The sequence below is a fragment of the Amphiura filiformis genome, chromosome 1 (assembly GCF_039555335.1).
Source record: "Amphiura filiformis chromosome 1, Afil_fr2py, whole genome shotgun sequence".
Classification (NCBI taxonomy): domain Eukaryota; kingdom Metazoa; phylum Echinodermata; class Ophiuroidea; order Amphilepidida; family Amphiuridae; genus Amphiura; species Amphiura filiformis.
In genome coordinates, this window is record NC_092628.1 from 92,308,793 (window position 1) to 92,328,484 (window position 19,692).

Genomic DNA, 19,692 nt, shown 5'->3' on the forward strand with positions numbered 1-19,692 from the left:
TATTAAACTAGCTGTAAAATCTACAACTATTAACATTTACATAAATGTAATGTCACTAAATGTACCCATGGTGTTGTTAACTAATTACTCTGATTATTTAATCTAATCTGAACTCACATCAAATATTCTAGACTTACCAAATTCCTTCCTTATCAGCTACTACTATGTGAGGATTAAATGGATGGAATCGGACTACTAGAGGTGTTGCTGTGTTCTTGTTGATGAAGATTTGATCATCTAATCTACATGTACCTGCAAACAATTACACAATGTGAGGATTTAATGGATGGAATCGAACAACTAGAGGCGTTGCTGTGTTCTTGTTGATGAAGATTTGATCATCTAATCTACATGTACCTGCAAACAGTCATTGATAACAAGATTCACTTTTGATTCTCCTGAAAACACATGTGTGACTGGATCTGATAAAGCCAGGCTAAAGGTAGCGATTGTGAAACTGAGATACAGACAAAACAATGAGCAAAAACACAATAAAAACACACTTACTGTTGCTATGTAAATTGGTTATGATAACAACTCAATTTTCAAACTTGCCTCTTTTTGCCTGGTTAGATCAGACCCTGTCAAATATGTCACCTTGGGTCCATTTTACTAAACTTAATGAGCTTCATAAGTCTCAAAAATCAATCATAATTTAATACGCATTGTAAATCCATTTCACTAAATGACTATGAATGGTACCCTTTGTAAGTAATAGGGATTTACTACAGGGATCCTTCAGTAAAGTCTAGTAAAAGGGTATTCTTAACTTACGAATGGTTACGACAGTTACAAAGGCTTATAAGTTTAATGATATTGACCCCTGATCTTATCCATCTAGTAAATATGAGTTGAAACCTGACAAGTTTAGCATTACTAGGTTACAATTTTTTAGCAACTAATGTTCTTATGTTTTCTATTGTTTTGCAACCCTATTTTGGAATTATCTCAATTTTACCATTTGCAATGTTAGATTGATTGGATTACACCAGGTCACATCATCTACACTCGGCAAATTGGTTGAAATCTCTGAGGTAAATCATGAGTCAGTGAAATGGCAAGTCATCCCTCAACCAGAGCCTGGATCAATTTCACGCTGGTGCTGAATTCTTCTTTCCCCGACTTAGTATATTACGCCTTTAACCCATGCTTGCTTCTCAATTTGTGTAAAATTTACAAACAAATTGCTTGCAAACACAATGAAACTTTCTTCACCTACCTGCGTTCTCGATGTGATCCAATGCTTCTCTTCTTAACCTTGCATTCCTAACAAACCTCCACTCTCTCTCATGATGTAAACCACTGAAGGGGTCCATCTCATCTGGGGGCTGAAATAATAGCAGCCAAGGAATATACATGTCATGTAAAATCTACTCATTCATAAGTATTCATATGGAATCCATTTTGTGAAAGATTATTTCAGGCATTCAGTAGTACAAAATAGACAAAAATATGAATCTAATTCTGGACACAACAATGATTGTTGCGACCCATACGCCGGGTTTTCATCAGGCTGCACAGAGACTTGACTGATGGTTTGGTCATGTGATGGTAATCGACATCATCATCTTCGATAAGAAGGAAAAGTGGCTGGATAGGGGTGTTAAAGAAACCATCCAGGAAAGAGCCAAGCGCCCAGTACTCAATAAGAAGGGGGTCTCCATTTTCGGGTCTCCATTTTCTGCTATCACACACCTGGCATCCCACCATATTAAATGACAAAATAGCCAGTGGGGTGTCATCAGGTGCTTGTGAACATCTTGACTGCCACTTCTGGCAAGATCAGAAGACAAACAGTAGTCACAATGCAGTTACATCTGGCAAATGGTACTACCATGTGGACAATTCGATGAAGTTTGAAGAAATGAATAAAGAAGGTACAAATTAAGAAAGCAGAATGCATTATGTTATCTTTATTTAATTGTTTATGTTTACCTTTAGGATGGGATGTTTTGATAGATTGTAAACTATCCTTGTAATTTTACAGTTGGTTTTATCATATAGTTTTAGCTTGCTTTGTGAAGTAAACAACTGGGTTCATTTATGAACTTATAATTGATTCAAATTAAAAATTTATTTTCTGCAAAAGACAACTCACTTTGCAGGATCACACATATACACATGTGGGAATAAACTGCTGATTGGATTTGACACAATCCCTACATATTCATTTAAGCTGAACACTCAAGAAAATACCAATTCCCTCTTCTCCAATCTACTCCAGATATCATCAGAGAAGTTGGAGGTTACTCCTTACAGAACACCCTGCCAACATCCAATGCACCAGCATCAACCACCACTGTGTTAACTACTCCCTTACTGGTGGTAGAGGAGTCACACGATGGACTACAACCATTGAACCTAGAAAATTTGAAGATCGCCATAGAACCATGGTCACCAGAAGAAATGATCATTCCAGAGATTGGACTGAAATCTGATGAGCTGAAAGTGTAAGTGTAATTATAGTCTGCACTTATCTTTTATGCTTACTTGTACCATTGAGGCCTATTGAGATTGACCTTGACCTATTTTGCTGGGTTACCTAGGTTACAAAACATCAAGATGATGCAATCCTATCCTTATTTGAATTGATTTTTTTAAAAATTTGTTCAGGTTTTGACAACTGTGGATAACCCAAGAAAGCCTCTATTGAAGCTTATTTCCATTGGGGTCCATTTGAACACTGGGACGGGTTGGGAACAGTCGGGGGGTTAACACTCTAGTCTTTTCAAAACTGGCTGCGAGATACATGTACAGGTATGGCTCTCTGCACACAGGACCGACGGCTTAACGGCCCCTTTGAAGGATGGAGTACTTTCATGATTCATTTACCTGATTCCAAATGAACCATGGGGAGAGCAAAAGTCTGAATTTAATTTACAGAGCTTGCCAATTAATTTCAGACTATTTTTTCCAAGTCAATATCCCAGCAAATTGCCACTGCCGGGAATTGAACCTGAGACCTCATGCACTAAAGGCAAGTACCCTAACCATAAGGCCACGCTTTCCTCCTGAGAGCACTTTCATTTTATCTTGTTATTTCTGCTTAAAATGGACAGAACCCCTTCCTGACAGTTATTACTACCGTAACCACCCGGGTATAAGCCCACCTTCAGGTATAAGCCCACCCCCTATTTTTCAAAGCATTCTGGGAACAAGGGTGCACTCGGCTATAAGCCCAGTACTAAATTTTAGCCAAGTTCTTAAATCAAATCAGTGCTTTTCTCTCGATCACATTTAAGAACAAATATAAAAAATATCAGTTGATAATTAACATTCCACCCTTAGAAATTTAAGAAATTGACATAGATGATAAGAAATTACTGGTACATTGGGCATATACAAATGGGGATGATTTTTCTTATTTCTATAAAATTCAAGTACTAGCCCATCCCCGGTTATAAGCCCACCCCCATTTTTGAAGTGAAATCTGCCATCTAGGGGGGTGGGCTTATACCCGAGTGGTTACGGTAATATCATTTCAACATTTAGGGAATAATTAAATTATAATTTATCGGAAATCATATATTATGGCTCAAACATTTCTGATACATTGTATACGTAACTCAAACAAAGCTGGAACTATTTCTAATGATCGGGTATCACACAAATCTCAACTAACATCAAATCAGTTCCAAGAAATGTTGCAGATATAAGACTATAATTTGTAGGCCCAATCTAAAAGAACTGTGATAATTCACTTGACATAACCATCAACTATAATGACTTACTTTCATAACAGATTGTGCAAAATATTTACAGCACCATTCACTGAAGTCCGTTCCTACAGCCAATGAGGCAGGCGTCTCATTCACCTCTTGTTGCTCTTCTTCATAGGTCTCAGGCTGAAAACAAACACCAATCATACCAATAGTTCAAAGGTCATTTTGCAAGACTTTCAGTAATTTAAGGAGAGTTGGAGCCTTCAGGCCATTTTTTTTCAGTTTTGGTAACTTGGCTTAAATAATACAGTTTACTTTTGCTGGGTAATATATTGATATTATAGGAAATGAGTCAGGAAGCCAATGGTCATTCATACTTCCATAATGTTGTGCAGTTAGAGTTATGACAAATAATAGACCAAAACAAAAGTTTTTGCTATTTCCCCCTTCCCAGGAAAAATTATGCAGATGGAGGAAAATGAAACCCATTACAATGAGCCCTGGGATCTCACATATTGAACCCATACCTTTCTCTGTGAGTGTGGGCTTTATTTTTCTCAAATTTTTTAATGGTTTCAGTAAAATAGGAAATATTAAATCTACCTCTGGGGCTGACAACCTATTTGGACCTGAGGCCCACAATACAAAGTTCAGAGAGCTTCATCATCATCATCATTATCATTGTTAACTCTGCTTTATATATTCATCCATGGGCAACAGATTGGTCATCGCTAATCAACCACTGATGTAATGATGGGCAACTTCAAAAATACCATACATTTCTTTACTCACATTTTAGACCTTTTTACTGTCCAACAGCTGGAACATAATGAGAATATATGACTTATGTGACGTGGAAAACCCACCTGTGCTACAGGCCTAAACAACCCCCTGGTTTTATGTTTTAGCACTTTTGTTTTTAGCTGTATACATGTAAAAAAAATGCCAGAAGTGGACTGATTTTGAAAAGAAAAAAAATCAGAAAATTTGCAAAATCCCAACTGACCGACCATTCTTGGACGGTCTGTCCACCAGTAGAACAAGATGTTTCTTTTTGTCACCTTTAGGTATGATTATTTGCAAACCAAAATAAAAACAACATTGTGTGCAAGAGGATCAAGTACATACTTACTATAATAGGTCCTTTATCAAATAATTTCCTTGACCTTGAGAATTGTTGTGTATGAGAGAAAGCAGCACCAATAGGAGGGGGGTTCTGTGGCCTTGCTGGGGGTGGTTGCTCACCAGGCCTGATGGGTACAGGTTTAAGTACCTCGTTGGGGATGTTCAGAGTTGACGGTGGCGGGGAATCACTATATAAGAAAACAAACAAAAACATTTGGTTACAATTTGTTAATTTTTATTTGTGCTTTTATTATACAGGGTAGCTCCTTCAGTAACAAAGCAATAATATTCTAGGGGGCTCTGTTACAGAGTATAAGAACATAAATAAAGGTACATTAAAAATGGAATAATATTTACACAGTACATAATGAAATTGATTATAATTAAAAGCATGATTACATATATGTGACACGATCAAGGGGAATGAGTCGGATAAGGGTAATAGTGCATTTTTTAGGGCTACAAGACAAGTTATTAACATTTCTCACAAGATATTTGCAGTGTCTTAGTACCTAGGAAAAGGTTTGTAATTTGATGTGGGTAAACACATTTTAACTTACAAAATACATTGAGTTGATACATACCTTAGATTCTGAGGGGAATGGTTAGCTCCTCTTCTATTTGTAGGACTATTTGGGGCAGAGTTTGTCCTTCTTGAGTCTACTACTAGTTGAGGTTTGGCTGTAAATGTGGCCTGATAATCAAATGAAATACAAGTAGGATAACCATTATTGACCAGCAACTCTACACACAGCAACTCCCCTATACCCCATCATGCATTTGGCTATTCCAGTTGGGGTTACCTAAATGGGTGACTCCATTTGAAATCTACACCCCGTGTGGGAGATTAAGTGGGTGTATGGAATAGTCCCAGGTGGTTGCACACTTTTATCTGAGCAGTTTGAATATGAAGGTAATCTAATATTGGAACATGGCAGGGATGCCAGTGGGCTTTAGCAAAAAAAAAAAAAAAAATACTAAAAGCCATATGACAATGCCCGCAGGGCAAGCATAGCGGCATGCCAGGGGTCTGACAGTATTCTTCACCGTGGCATCAATACTCTTTATATCAGCATCCATATATACTTCCATTTTGTGTGATTTTTTTTTCATTATAAGCTTACTCACAAATCTCCAGTAAAGTTCAAAATTTGGCAAGTTTCCCATTGGCCATCCCATGAAACAGGAACGCAATATGGTGCCTCATTTAACTAGGTTCTATTCCTCTAATACTACAATTCCTGTGCGCTAAAAATCGGCGATCACTAACGTAACGTGACCTCACATGTTCAATAAATACAACAATAACAATCTGTGATTGCGACTATAGAAGTGCACCATCTGTTGGCAGGTCTTCTTCAATTTTAATATCAGCGATTGCAGGACAAGGTTTTTATTAAATTTTCTTTTGCCTGATTTTTCAGCCTATTTTTCTTTTTTTTCCGGCCAGTATCAAAGAAAATTAACAGAAAATATTGGAAACATGAAATAACCGCAAATCTGGCAACTGGCATCCCTGACATGGGCATAAGATTGCCTCTGCCAGAAGAACCCCCTGCAATGATGGGAACAAGATATATTTTCCAGGCAAAGTCAAAACAATTTTTTCAAGGATTATGCCACTGACTCACCTTTAAGTTAATTGCATTGACCAATGACTGAGCTAGATATTTGACTTCAGGATACGGATCTGATGCAAGTTGCAGCATAACCTTCCATATTTGGACATAAACATTACTATATGAAGAACTAAAAATAGTTGACAACGCCGCTGTTGAGGGTATCCTCCTCATCTTCTCAAACATGATTGGACCAGCCGGCGGTGTGAACCCATCGCCACTTCCATGAGACCCGTAACTGCTGGACGAACTTGAACTACTCCCACCTGGAGTGGGAGGTGATTTGGACAATTGCGGCCCTGTGGGGTCAAAGGGTAGAGGTTACAGTTAGTATCTACAATTTAAATGGTGGTTGTTAGAGTGAAAGATGAAAGTGTTCTAAATCACAATTATCATATTCCACTCTAACAATTAAACCTGTCATTTGTTCAAATCAACTGATCAATTCTTATTACATATACTCATTTATATTTTCCTACCTGCTTGCCTAAATCTATCAAAAATGGCATTAATATGATCATCTAGTAATGTCATATGAGATGTTAATGATTGCCAAACAAACAAAATACAATGCTTTTTTTCTCTATGCCATACACAGCAAACATGATTTCATTCCAACATACAACCAATAAAGCCATACAATAGCAAGCAACAGTTAGCTGGATTATGCCAAGTCGTACTCAAATATCCCACTTTATACAATCTACTATCCTTCAGAAATACTAAGTGATGGGTTGACCATACTTGGTTAATATATATATCAAGGTAACAGACTGTTTTATTCAAGGAAGGAAAATGTTTGGCAATACTAAATTTTTTAACATTTATTAGGTATCAACTAAACAAAGGTAACAAAACAAAAATAACAAAACAAAAATAAAAAACAAAAACAAAACTAAAAAACAGAAACAAATGAAACACAAACTGAATCAGTAAAATAACTTGAGAACAAATATATTGATAAAATAAGATACTAGATTTAACAAGGGTGCTTTAAATTTGGAACTGAAAGCCACTTAACAATATTTCAAAAATTGCAACACAGTGTACATTATGACCATCACAGAGGCACAATAACCTGCAACATGCAGCAAATAAACTGTATGTGGTTTTCATTCTAATAACCTTTTGCTATACTAACAGTTCCACACTGACTTTCTCATACAAAGCATGACCTTATCAAATCTTGTTTTACTTGAGTGATATTTTATTTGAGTGTACTGTAAAGCATAATCACAGAAACAGGTGTTCTCTCCAAAATGCACAATTTTAATGCTGCAAAAATATGCTTTACAGTACTGGTAATTGAAATGGGGATATAATTTCCTTTTCTTATTCATATATTATACATACTTTGATATATGCACTGGGAAAATAAACAAATGCCGAAATATCCCTTCTTTTCACTTTTATCAAAAAATCACTCAACTGATCAAATGGGAAATGGTGCTTGGTGAAGGAAAGGGAGTGTCGAGACAATAAAAGGAATAAAGGGTGCAACATGATTAAATAACAAAGAAACTGACAAATGTAAAATAACAAACTTGGGCAATTCTTCACTTTGTGACTTTAACAAACCAGGTATCTTTGGATAAAACATCATCAAGACAAAACTGTCTTTCCTAATTTGATGGTATGTGTATCTTTTTAAAGCTGTAACCTTCCAAGTTATCAAACATAATTAAGTGTGCGTGCAACAAAAATATAACAAAAATTAAGAATGCAATTAATCAAAATAAAGAATGCAAATAATAGAAGAATATAGAAAATTAAAGTAATAAAAAGCAAATTACAGTTTTTCAAGCATTTTTCCCCAATTTAAACTAAATATTGAATTGCCCAATAATAGTGAATTGCCCAAGCCTGGCAGCAGTGTATACCATTTGGTAGATGATGGTGCACAAGGTTGCCTCCAACAGTAGGTGACTTGTGAAGAGCCGAGGCCTTGAGCCGCCCAAGATTAGCTGGTGCGATAGGTTGCAGGGAATGTCTCCTACGAGACAAGTCTGGACCGGAAACTACATCAAATCAAACACAAAATGGATGGTCACATCACACGTGGGTTAGTTAGTCTCTTCTACAGATTCATGATAATAATTAAATCAATGTGTTGTATGGAAATGGTGATTTGAATATCTATCCTTTCAGTAAGAACTAATAATCAATGTATTCGGAGGTGAAACTGCTGGCATAAATTTAGGAAACAATTGGCTGGATAGAATACAGCCTTTAAAACAAACCACCACCTAATGAAATGATATGAGTAATTCTATATCAATTCATGAAAGTATTGTAGTATTTACTTGACCCAAAAATATTGATTTAATCCAATGAAAGAGACAAACTGTCATCAAAACACACCTCACAAAAAGACCAATCTAGTGCATGCACTCAACGCAAATTAACGGCAATGACATGAACGGTACCATTTGTTACGCAAATCATTTTTTTTAGGTTTAATTTAAATTGTAGATTTGATATTACCAAAGAACTTATAAGACAAAATGGTCAAAATTTGAATAAAATCAGAGCAGATTGAGATTGGGTTATTCCAACTGAAATCCATACACCCATAGGCGTAGATCCTGGGGGATGGGGGATTTATCCCCCAATATTTTGCCAGGGGATGGTCCATACAATCATCCCCCAATGTTGATGCCTGATAATGGGTTTCTGACCAAATTAACCCCATATTTGCACATTTTTGCCCCAAAAGTGCAAATTTTCAAGCGCTTCGACCGCACTTATTCTACTTTTACAACATATTTCATCAGTTTAGCTTCAAAAAAGTAACAAAAATTTCGCGCGCAATAGTACCATAAACTTATTCTGTCTCCAAAAGATGCTGGATTGACCATACTACTCCATCCCCCCAATGTCAAAAAGAAATCTACGCCACTGCATACACCCCTATGGAAGACACAACCTTAATCTTCCATACAGGGAGTATGTATTTCAAATGGGGTTACCTGTATGGGCGACTCCATTTGAAATCTACAAACCCTGTGTGGAAGATTAAGGTCATTCCCTTCCATAGGGGTGTATGGATTTCAACTGGAATAGAACAATATGATCTAAATTGGCATCAAAATGTGATTCAGATATTGAGCATTGCTCACACTAGTATACTCTAATCAGCTCGTAATAGGCGAGACTCATAACATTGTGGATTGATATAGAATTGCGTACATACAGCTGGGCGCATACCAAGGCGTACTGCGCTTTGCATATTGTGTGAATGATGGACGCTTTTGTGAATTTACATGAGCGTACGTTCGTACATTATTGACTTGCGCAGTAATAAAAAACAAATAATTCCCACCTATTACGAGCTGATCATAGTATAGATGAAACTTTTGCAAGTTTTCCATTCATAAGAATATTTCCAATCCATCCATATTGCTCTTGACTAAGATTCTGGTCTTCAATAACTCAGTTTTGGGACATGTGGTTTTCTTTGGATCAGTGAAAAAATGCTGTTAATTAACATTTTGGGCAAAAGTGAAAATTAATGTATTATGAAAATAAGGTAAATGCATATATTTTAAGATATCTTACAAGACTTAGAAGCAATTAATTAAATTTTAATTAAAAAACAATAAATTAGTAAAAAGATTGAGATCACAAAATGCTTCTGTAAAATGAAAAAAAATTCCGATACAGCATTCTTGCACTACACAGCAATGTTTTGTTTGCTTTCACACTGAGCCATATTTCTAAAAATAAATCTGCATCTAGATTTTTTCCCATTCAGAAATTCATCCTGAATCTATTCTATATACATGTTTCAATCAATAATAACCCGATCACTTAATTTAAACGAGAGAAACATGAGATCATATTGCTGATCATACTGAACATAAAAGCGTAACATTTTGTAAAATTGGAAGCTAAATCCCTTTTACAAAATAAGCATACTACTAAACATTTTGAACAGGGTCCAATGCACACACTTGATGTTGAGCGCAAACTACACAGTGTTTTGAAAGAATTAACATTTTTAGATCAAAATCAATAGCAATATGTTGTTAATCAGAAACACACTACAACGGAATGCTACAACATGTATAACATTTTAAACACACACTACATATATGTGACATGATCAAGGGGAATGAGTCGCATGTCGGCAATTTTCAATTTTTTTACATCATTTTCTGGCAGTTTACGAATGCTACATTTTGATGCAAACCCCATCAAAATCGGACATCTGGTTACTGAGTTATAGATAATTTTTCAATGGCTGAAAACAATATAAAACAAAAGAATTTGAACACTGTTTTTGCCAATATCTCAAAAACAATATTAGCGACATCCGACTCAATCCCCTTGATCATGTCACATATATGTAGCTTTGTTGCATGCTTAACAGCAACAATACTTTCTGCCACCAAACATTTGCATTGTATGTCTGTATTCCTATTGGATTAGTCCAGTTGAAATCCATACTTCCCATGTAAGACATAACTTTAGTCTTCCACATGGAGTGTGAATTTCACACGGGGTTACCTGATTGGGCGACTCCATTTGAAATCTACACCCGCTGAGTGGTAGACTTAAGGTTGTGTCTCTCATAGAGGATTTCAACTGGAATATCCCATTATACCTCATCAAACTTACCTGCAAACCCAATCTATTTTAGTGATATTTTGATATTAACTTACAATTGATTTACACTCATATGTTAAATTTTAGTGATTTTAGAGTGGACATGCCTTGAATATGACAGTGCATCATGCAGTGACATGCATCGTGTTTGACATCTAGTGACGTTATGTTTATATTCTAATTCTGCCGCTAATTCTTCCACTTTGCTCTGAACAACTGAATTTAATTTTGCACCAAAATGCATAAAATAAGCTTCGTCTCGGTCCCAGCTGATTTGTGCTCCTCGGTCACTAAACAAACCGTCTGCATCAACCCCGAAATGACGATCGCTGATTGGTTAATGAATTTCCAAATAAAACTGTTTTCAATTGGCTATAGGACGTGACTTGTGTAAGTGACACAAAACATGGGAGGCCCCTCACTATTTGTAGATACCGCAGATGCAAAATATATGCTAGCTTAGCAGCCACTGAGGCGCCAATCATCTGATATCGCCTTTCACGTCATGCAGCGACTCACAGTGAATACTCGCGTATTAGCGGTCACTCAACCGCTGCATGCGTTGAAACCCAGCACTGATTGACGGCCAATTCTCAATCGGAACATTTTCTTATGATGATGATTGGCCAATCAGAAAAGACATACTATGAAGTTGTCGCCAGTCAGTTTGTTTATCGGCTGGGACCGAGACTAAAAATAGCTTAGCCAAATGAAAACATGTATAGATTACAGGCACAATCTTTTGTTTATTGTCTTACACTAGGATACACCAATAAACAGAACACACCGACTGGTAATACAATAGTTACATTACTATACAGTGTTATAACGAGTCACTTCAATCACGCAACCATGGTAACAGATATGTATGGGTGAGGTACATGAAGACACAACAAAACATTGGGATGGAATGCACATGGATAAGAACATAGAATATTAAGATAAACTTGTTATCAAGGATTGATATTTTTCTTTGTTTCGTAATAAAATGTCAGAAAGTTTTGTTAAAATAGAACTTCACACAATGTTACAAGTGTTGCAAGAAGAAAAACATCAAAACAAAATGCAGATTATTGAGATAGTTCCTCAACTAACCAGAAATTGCAGCCTAATATGAACATCAAATACAAAGACAGAAAGAAAAAACTATTCATTTCCTTGACTCTGACATATCATAAGAGCAAGCATACACCAGCTTAAATTGATGACCACATCACATCTTGCCATAAAGGCAAACTGCCTATTAAGTGAAAGACTTTCGACAGAGATAAAACATTCAATGCAGTATTGTTGAAATATCCCTACTCTAGCCTGTCCCAGTGTATACACTGAACTTATAAACAAGTATACAAGTGCACATTAGTGTGAACCCAATCACCAAGTACATGAATATGATTTGTGTGTGTGGGGGTGGAGGTGTGGGGGGGACTGGAGGGGGTGTAGGTTGTATGTGTATGTACATTGTGTGTGTGTGTGTTCAAGAAGCCCTATGCAAAGTGGACATGTATTCAAAAGAAGCACAAAACATGTATGATCTCTATTGGACAGTCAATAACCAAACTATCTCTGGTGATGGATGGACAATAGGGATTTGGTAGGTATTTATGTGTATAGACGTGTGAGTAAGTCTAAACTTGACATTTTATATTTCAGAGATGACAAGAAAACTTGGAAATAAAATATAACTTTCTATGTACAGGGTTAACATTCTTGGTCTCAGTTGGTGAACTTGATACTACTTTAGGTTTTCATTTTGTAGATTATTTTGGAGACCTTGCTCTGTATTAGCACTCAGTGTCTGTATGTGGATTTGTGTGCATATGGATGTACATGGTGATAATCTTGACCATACCAGAAACAGTGGACTCAAGTTACTGATTACAGACACTAACACTTATTGATACATGTATCGGTAGGAAACCTCAGAAGTTACCTAGACAAAGGGTGGATAGAGTCAGAACAGCTACAGCTACATGCCCACCATAATAGATGCCGGAGAGATAGAGGGTACAAATGATAAAATCACAACATAAAACACACTGAAAGGGGTGGTACAATAACTAGACAATTAAGACAAATCAACCATAAGTGTTCTTAACTGATAAGTGAAACTGTCACATTTTATCCCTATGTCATTTATATACACTTTATCAGCAATGCTCAAATCTACTGCTGATATCAGGTAGTTTAATAGTTTCAAGTTAACAATCAAGAGGTAATTTTGAGTCAAAGAACATCTTCATACAATAACTATTGCCACTTTTGCCTTTCTCATTTCATCTCTTGTCATTTTGTCCATGGTCTTTATTATGATTTATAGGTTAAGATTTTGAATAGTTTTGTGATAAGGGTTAAGATTAGGGCAGGTGTTAGGTTTAGGTTTGGAGCTAGAGGACAAAATTACACACAGATGAAATGCAGGAGAGCAAAGAAACAACAAATCCAACATAAGTACTGGGGAGAAGGAAAATGTAAACAAAGGACAATAGTGTTCAAACAATAATCTGGAAAGGGAAAGTAACATTGGACGTACAAAGAAAAACACAACAAAACATTTGGATTTCATTTTTCTTGTGTTACATGTACCGATATCATCACTAAACCATACTTGAATGCTGACACTCATTAAATGAACCATGAATAATGCTTTAACATACCTATTCCCAAACCTTGCTTTCTTAGTAGCTTTCTCGTACAATCTTGGAAACCACTTGAAAATACAACCAACTTATGGAATATACACTCCCTATCAGTTTAAATTATCACATCACATTGCAAAAATAACTAAACCGACTTAAAGCACACAATTAGCATCTGTTAATGTACATGTACACACGTGCAAGCGCTAACTTAAAATTTTGATCCATACCATATCATTTTAGCGCAATATTTAGCACTTCAGTCACTAAGATGGAAGGTCCAGCATCCTGTCCCACCTTGAGATAAATGTCATCGGAAAGTCAAAGTTGTTTTGCCTTGCTGTGCACCAGGATCAAATTAGTGTACACATGAAATGTTTTGATGAAGCCTATCAAATCAAATCAAATGCTATCTGGCATATGAACTTACAGGTTTGTGCACATGATCTTTAGCTTTTCACACAAAATGCAAACAAGCGTGCTGCAAAAATTAAGTTTGATGATCATGTGGCCATCATTTCCAAATGCACACTACTTTCTCCCTTGATGATGTGCAAACATGGCAGTTTATTATCTTCAGTATAATCCATAAGGATTTGTGGAATTATTAAGTATCTGGATGCCAATAATTTTCATCTGAGGTAAAAACCAAAGAAATAAATTTCTACATCTTAAGATACTTTTTTCAGATCCCAGATTTCGTCTTGGTCTGCGAGAATCAAAATCCATCATAGTCTCTGCACTTACTGTATGATACAATGAGAGATTTTGATTCTCGCAACCAAATCTTACGAAAATCATTACAAGAATCGATTCTGTGATTCTCGTCAAAATCTAGGCCCTTGTGCCATTTTGACCCTAATTTTAAAAAAAGTTAAGTTTTCCTTAAAACTCACAAGGCATTTCAAATATCTAAACATATTACAGAACTTTTGTCTCATCACAAGTTTCAGAAACTTGATGAGATTTAGACCAGGAAAGCATTGCAAGCTGTCTGCCTTTGATGTTCATGGATGCTGGACTTTCAGAAGAAAAACTCAAATATCAAGCAGGATTCCTTTTCAAGAAGTACGCGTATCATCCGCATTGCGAACAGGGAGGTCTTAATGCTATTCTATCCACACATTGTTTGAGTACTGCATAATTACGCGCTGAGCGTTTGAATCATGCAAATTTAGTGAAAGGAATCTTACTTATATTATACAAAGAATGACAGTATGAAAGTCAAGAACAAGGGCTACAAGACAAGATGCATATGACTATACCATTAGTTTTGACAGCAGACTCGCCATGCAATACCACCGTGAACCCACCAGATGCTGTGCCTGCTACTGCAGGCGTCAGATTCTCATCCTTCCTAATGTCATCTTCTAAGATCTGCCTGGCAATGGATGCAAACTGGCCTTCAAACTGCCTGATGAGTTGATACAACGCTGCTACTAGTTCCTGTTGAATAATCACATCAGCGATATTACAGTACACTATCAATATCTATTTATAGATAATTTTGGTGCTTTATGCTTTACTTTAACATCGAAAACATTCCAATTTTTTCAACCCTTTTGTTCCAGAATTCCTTTGCAAAAACTATGTCATCATCTCGTCAATGCTCGACCAGTTAAGAGTGCATTGATGATAATGTAGTCTGCTTCTTTGCAAGGGAATTAATTAGAAATTACCCAAATGGTTAATGAAATGGTACTATTTCATAACCTGTATCAGCCGGGATCTATCTTGCATTGTTCACTCACATTAAGCAGTACATCATCAAGTAACAAGAACCATTTCTGAGAACAAAATATTTAAAATCTGAAATGTAGTGATTCCTTGGAATCAAAGTTCATCTTTTGATTATTAGATGCAAACAGTTTTTTTATTTATTTAGTAATATAACTATTATGTTTCTGACAATGGGACTGCCATCCTGGGCCATGTTGATAAGAGTCATACCTACACTATATGGTCTATATTGGTAGCATACACTACACATCTATTACCTTTCTGACAATAGGACTGCCATCCTGGGCAACATTGATAAGAGTCATGCCTACATTGTGGTCTATATTGGTAGCATGGTCCGTCCTATCTGAGCCACTGCCTATGAAAGTTCCTAGTGCTATTACTGCCGAGGCTCTGACCTAGAACAATGTAAAATACATGATGCATGTGGTGAATGAGATATCAAACCATTTGCACAAGTCAAAATTATTGATCTTTGGTAAGTTAGCTAAAATACTCTTAAGCGTGAGTTTCTAACACTACATGATATTGTCAGAAGCTGAGTGGAAATCTTCGGAAACTACTTCAGAAGATGTGAACAAACACACTACACCAATAACTCACTGGTGACAGCATGTTCCATAAGCAGGAGGCATTATATGATTGTTTACACTAATCATAATCATGTCACTATGTTTAACATAAGAATACATATTTCAAACATTATGAGTAATGCATTACGCATCTGATTAATCAATATTTTCAAACTTCATTTATTTACCTCAGGTAGATTGTCATTAAGTAGTGTATAAAGCTTCTCATGAGCACTGTCCCTGACACCACACCACCTAGCAGCATCAAAATTGGTCCACACCCTGGCAAGACATAAAGCTAACCATTGACGTAACAATGGATGGTTATCACTCAGCTGCTCCAAACAGATAGCTACAACGTTACCCTGTAAGGCTGCCTCCTGCCAAATACAACACACAATATTATGCATTAGTTGGGCGTTAGCATTACAATGTTAAGAGGCAGCTTTGCTATGATACCCAAGGCTGCAAAATACAAGACATGATCTTATGCATTAGTTGGACATAAGCATTATAATGTTAAGGTCATTTAAACCCTCTCCAAATGGGGGTCAATTGCAGATAACAAGTTTCAAATTTTCTTTAACAATTTCAGAATTGTACATTTCCATTACCACATTTGAATCAGCAGGAACAATGCATTAAAATGAGCGCAAACAAGCCCAGGATTGGTTCTGTGGTTCTTTAAAAAAATATCTCAAATCTTTTTATATTGAAGCTTATGGGCAGCACATACAGCATTAAGGGTTTATAAAAATTACTAAAAATGTTTACCAACTAGATCATACAGTTAATGATTCTTACAAAGGTTCATCATCAGATGGTCAACTTCAGGTAACCAACCAAGTACATAATCTTTATATGAATCACTCACACCCCCTTCATTTATACACCAACAAGCACTCGCAAATGCACATACAATGAACACACTCATGCTCAAGTACAACTTAGAACTGGTACCTTTTCTTAACTTTGAGAGAATCTTACAAAATCTAAAACACACTTTTCATTTAAATTGGAGGCGCATTTCTATAAATTGAAACCAAAATACATCCTTCTGGTGCATGTATGGCTAGCCAAACACCCTTGACCAAAAGTCCCATATCTACTATAAAAGCAACTGGAGTTCTAAAGATTCATACATTCACTTTTTCAACCATTAGTGGCCACAAACACAGAAATGATACCAGTTCACTTCACATAATCGCCTTCATCTTTTACCCATTTCTCACAATACAGTCAGTCTACTCTGAAGTACAAAGTACAGACGCGGACGCACACATTGTGCCGACTTTGAAGGCACGCATACCTGCAGCAGAGACGCAGCACTACGCACTGTGCCACTTTGTACTTCAGAGTGGACAAACTGTAGTATATCTACAATTTCTACCTCTCAAAACAGGCAAATCGGACACACACGATATCAGTCAGGCCATAACAAAAATATACGCTACACTTCGTAATAGATAATTGCATAAAACAAAACATTTTGATTCAGTGTGGTCCTGAGATGTTGAGGATTCAACTCACCCAAACCAACCCTTCCCTGATGATTTACCCTAGCCTCCCATATCAGGAGGATATCATGTTAATCCTAGCTCTCTAATGACATGTTGACATCCTCAAGCACAGACTGCTTACGAACACACTGAAATGGATTATATATTGCTCTAGAGGCAGGTATGCATCGAACACAAGAATCAATGGATTTTCAAAAGAAATTATAAAATTTTGGAACAGGATAAAATCAAATATTTCATACTCTATTTAATATTTAATACTCTATGCAGGGTTTTATACATGAGTTGACTTGTGACGTTATTGCCAGGCAGTTTGTCCGACCCTAAAAATAGGCCCGACCCTAGATTTTTTTCCTTATATTTTTGCAAAAAAATTGAAATTAAAAAAAAATTAAAAAAAGTTCCAACTTCCAATTTCAAAATGTGTGTAAAATAATTATTAAAAAAAATAAATTGCCGACCTACCCTATTTTTTTTTTTTTTATGTTACGCCAATTTTTTTTAGGCTTAAGGCTATTGAACAGTGTAGTGGATGTATGCAGTTCGCTCAAGCATATCGATATACCAGTCCCTTGCCTTCGTTAATAAACATTGAGGTCAACTCATCTACAGGTTGCATTCAATTTTAAACTCAGAATCAGTGATGTAGCACTAAGACAACTTGTACCAAACAAGATCCCACCCTTATTCACCCAAACACAAAGGAATTTTTCATAATTTCCAAAACACTTTGGTGCCTTCTTCCCATATTAAATTGCATGATATGTGCTACGTCCCTGCTCATAATATACATTTCACATTCATTAGATTATAAAGAAAATGATAATGGGGAGAACTGGATGAAACTTAATGTGCTAGTAGTAAACAAGCATTGGTGCTTATAATGTTGTGCAACAGAAATAAAGCTGTGGATCATTAAATTTGTACAGACCAGCCTTGCTGTATAAAGGCAAAGCAACAACTAACTTCTTTTGTAACTTCTGTCAAGTCCAACAACTACTGTTAAATATGCTTCACTAAAAAATTCCCTTCACTTTTGCACATACTTTTCATTATTCCTTCTTCTTTGCATTATGCATTTAATCGTAGTGCAAACTTCACTTAAGTTATGATCAATGCATTGCTGATTGTGAAGTACAAATTACATTAGGATTGATGGGGACGGTCAGGGTTAAGTACCAACCATCTTTTAGCAAAACTGCCTGTGTTAAATACCAATAGCTTAACATCCATCCAAAGGACCAAATACAGTCATGGTATATTTACCCAATTCTAAATGCACAATGAGATGAGTGGAAATCTTAATTTAATTGATAAGCTGTATCTATTCAACTCAGCTTTTACCCTGTACATACCCCCGTCAATAACCTAGGGGGCACGGTGGTGCAGCAGTCTAATGACTCACAATTGTGAGGTAGCTCGAGGTCATGGATACAATTAAAAGTCTCTGCGGTGTTGTGCACTTAGGCAAGGTTCTTCACCCCTATTGCCTCTCCAAACCCAGTTGTACAAACAGGTACCCGCTTTATTCAAAGCCTGGAAGGTAACAGACTCGCTGTGGAGGAGGTGTGGTGATCCCCCGCAGCAACATTATATGGAGAGTTATATAGAGTCTGGCCTAATTGCTTAGAAAGAGAGATGGGCACTCCGGCCTGTGAACACAGGTACATCCCCTTTGCCCTTTATTTACCCTAAGCAAGAAAGATCTACCTGTACAATACATACCTAGCAGGAAAAGAAGTAGCTTGACATACAATCACAGGGCACATACATACCAATAGGGTAGATATTGGTTACACATAACATCACTGAACAGTGAGAATGAATGGAGTTAATTATTACTTACAGTACGTACCTGGCCATTCAAATAGCCCTCTACTATCATGGCCAACACAAATGCAGCCATGGTTCGATGCTCACCCTGGATAAGGACAGAAGTATGTAATAAGGCAAAACATGTTATGATTAGGTGCAACAAGGCCCTACCTGTAATAGCTGCTCTATAGACATTTAACAAATTCCTGCATTCTATATTGTAAACATCTAAAAATATGACACCTGGCAGCTATTGCAGATTGGGCCTTGTGGCAACAACTTGTAACCTGGAATAAGGCAAAATATGTTATGATTATATAGGGTGTCTCGTCTCAATTAGAGAGTAACGCCATGTCGGATTACACAGTGGCGAATTCAAATCAGTGTGTTTA

General features: G+C 36.5%; 1 protein-coding gene across 9 annotated transcripts in view; it reads right to left on the reverse strand.

Annotated features, from left to right (window-relative positions):
- Positions 1 to 19,692, reverse strand: part of LOC140157690 (regulatory-associated protein of mTOR-like) — a 45,660-nt gene that overhangs the window by 9,828 nt on the left and 16,140 nt on the right. For 3 of the 9 annotated variants that reach the window (XM_072180959.1, XM_072180938.1, XM_072180986.1), the window contains exons 14-24: positions 19,341 to 19,406; positions 16,154 to 16,345; positions 15,651 to 15,791; positions 14,919 to 15,099; positions 8,287 to 8,424; positions 6,419 to 6,705; positions 5,372 to 5,481; positions 4,795 to 4,975; positions 3,732 to 3,845; positions 1,220 to 1,328; positions 138 to 252 (exon numbers count right to left, since the gene is read on the reverse strand). In XM_072180959.1, coding sequence (XP_072037060.1) covers positions 138 to 252; positions 1,220 to 1,328; positions 3,732 to 3,845; positions 4,795 to 4,975; positions 5,372 to 5,481; positions 6,419 to 6,705; positions 8,287 to 8,424; positions 14,919 to 15,099; positions 15,651 to 15,791; positions 16,154 to 16,345; positions 19,341 to 19,406 — 1,634 coding nt within the window. Of the gene's footprint in view, positions 1 to 137; positions 253 to 1,219; positions 1,329 to 3,731; positions 3,846 to 4,794; positions 4,976 to 5,371; positions 5,482 to 6,418; positions 6,706 to 8,286; positions 8,425 to 14,918; positions 15,100 to 15,650; positions 15,792 to 16,153; positions 16,346 to 19,331; positions 19,407 to 19,692 lie in introns of all 9 variants that reach the window. The other 6 variants (XM_072180945.1, XM_072180932.1, XM_072180951.1 and 3 more) reach the window with 4 other exon arrangements.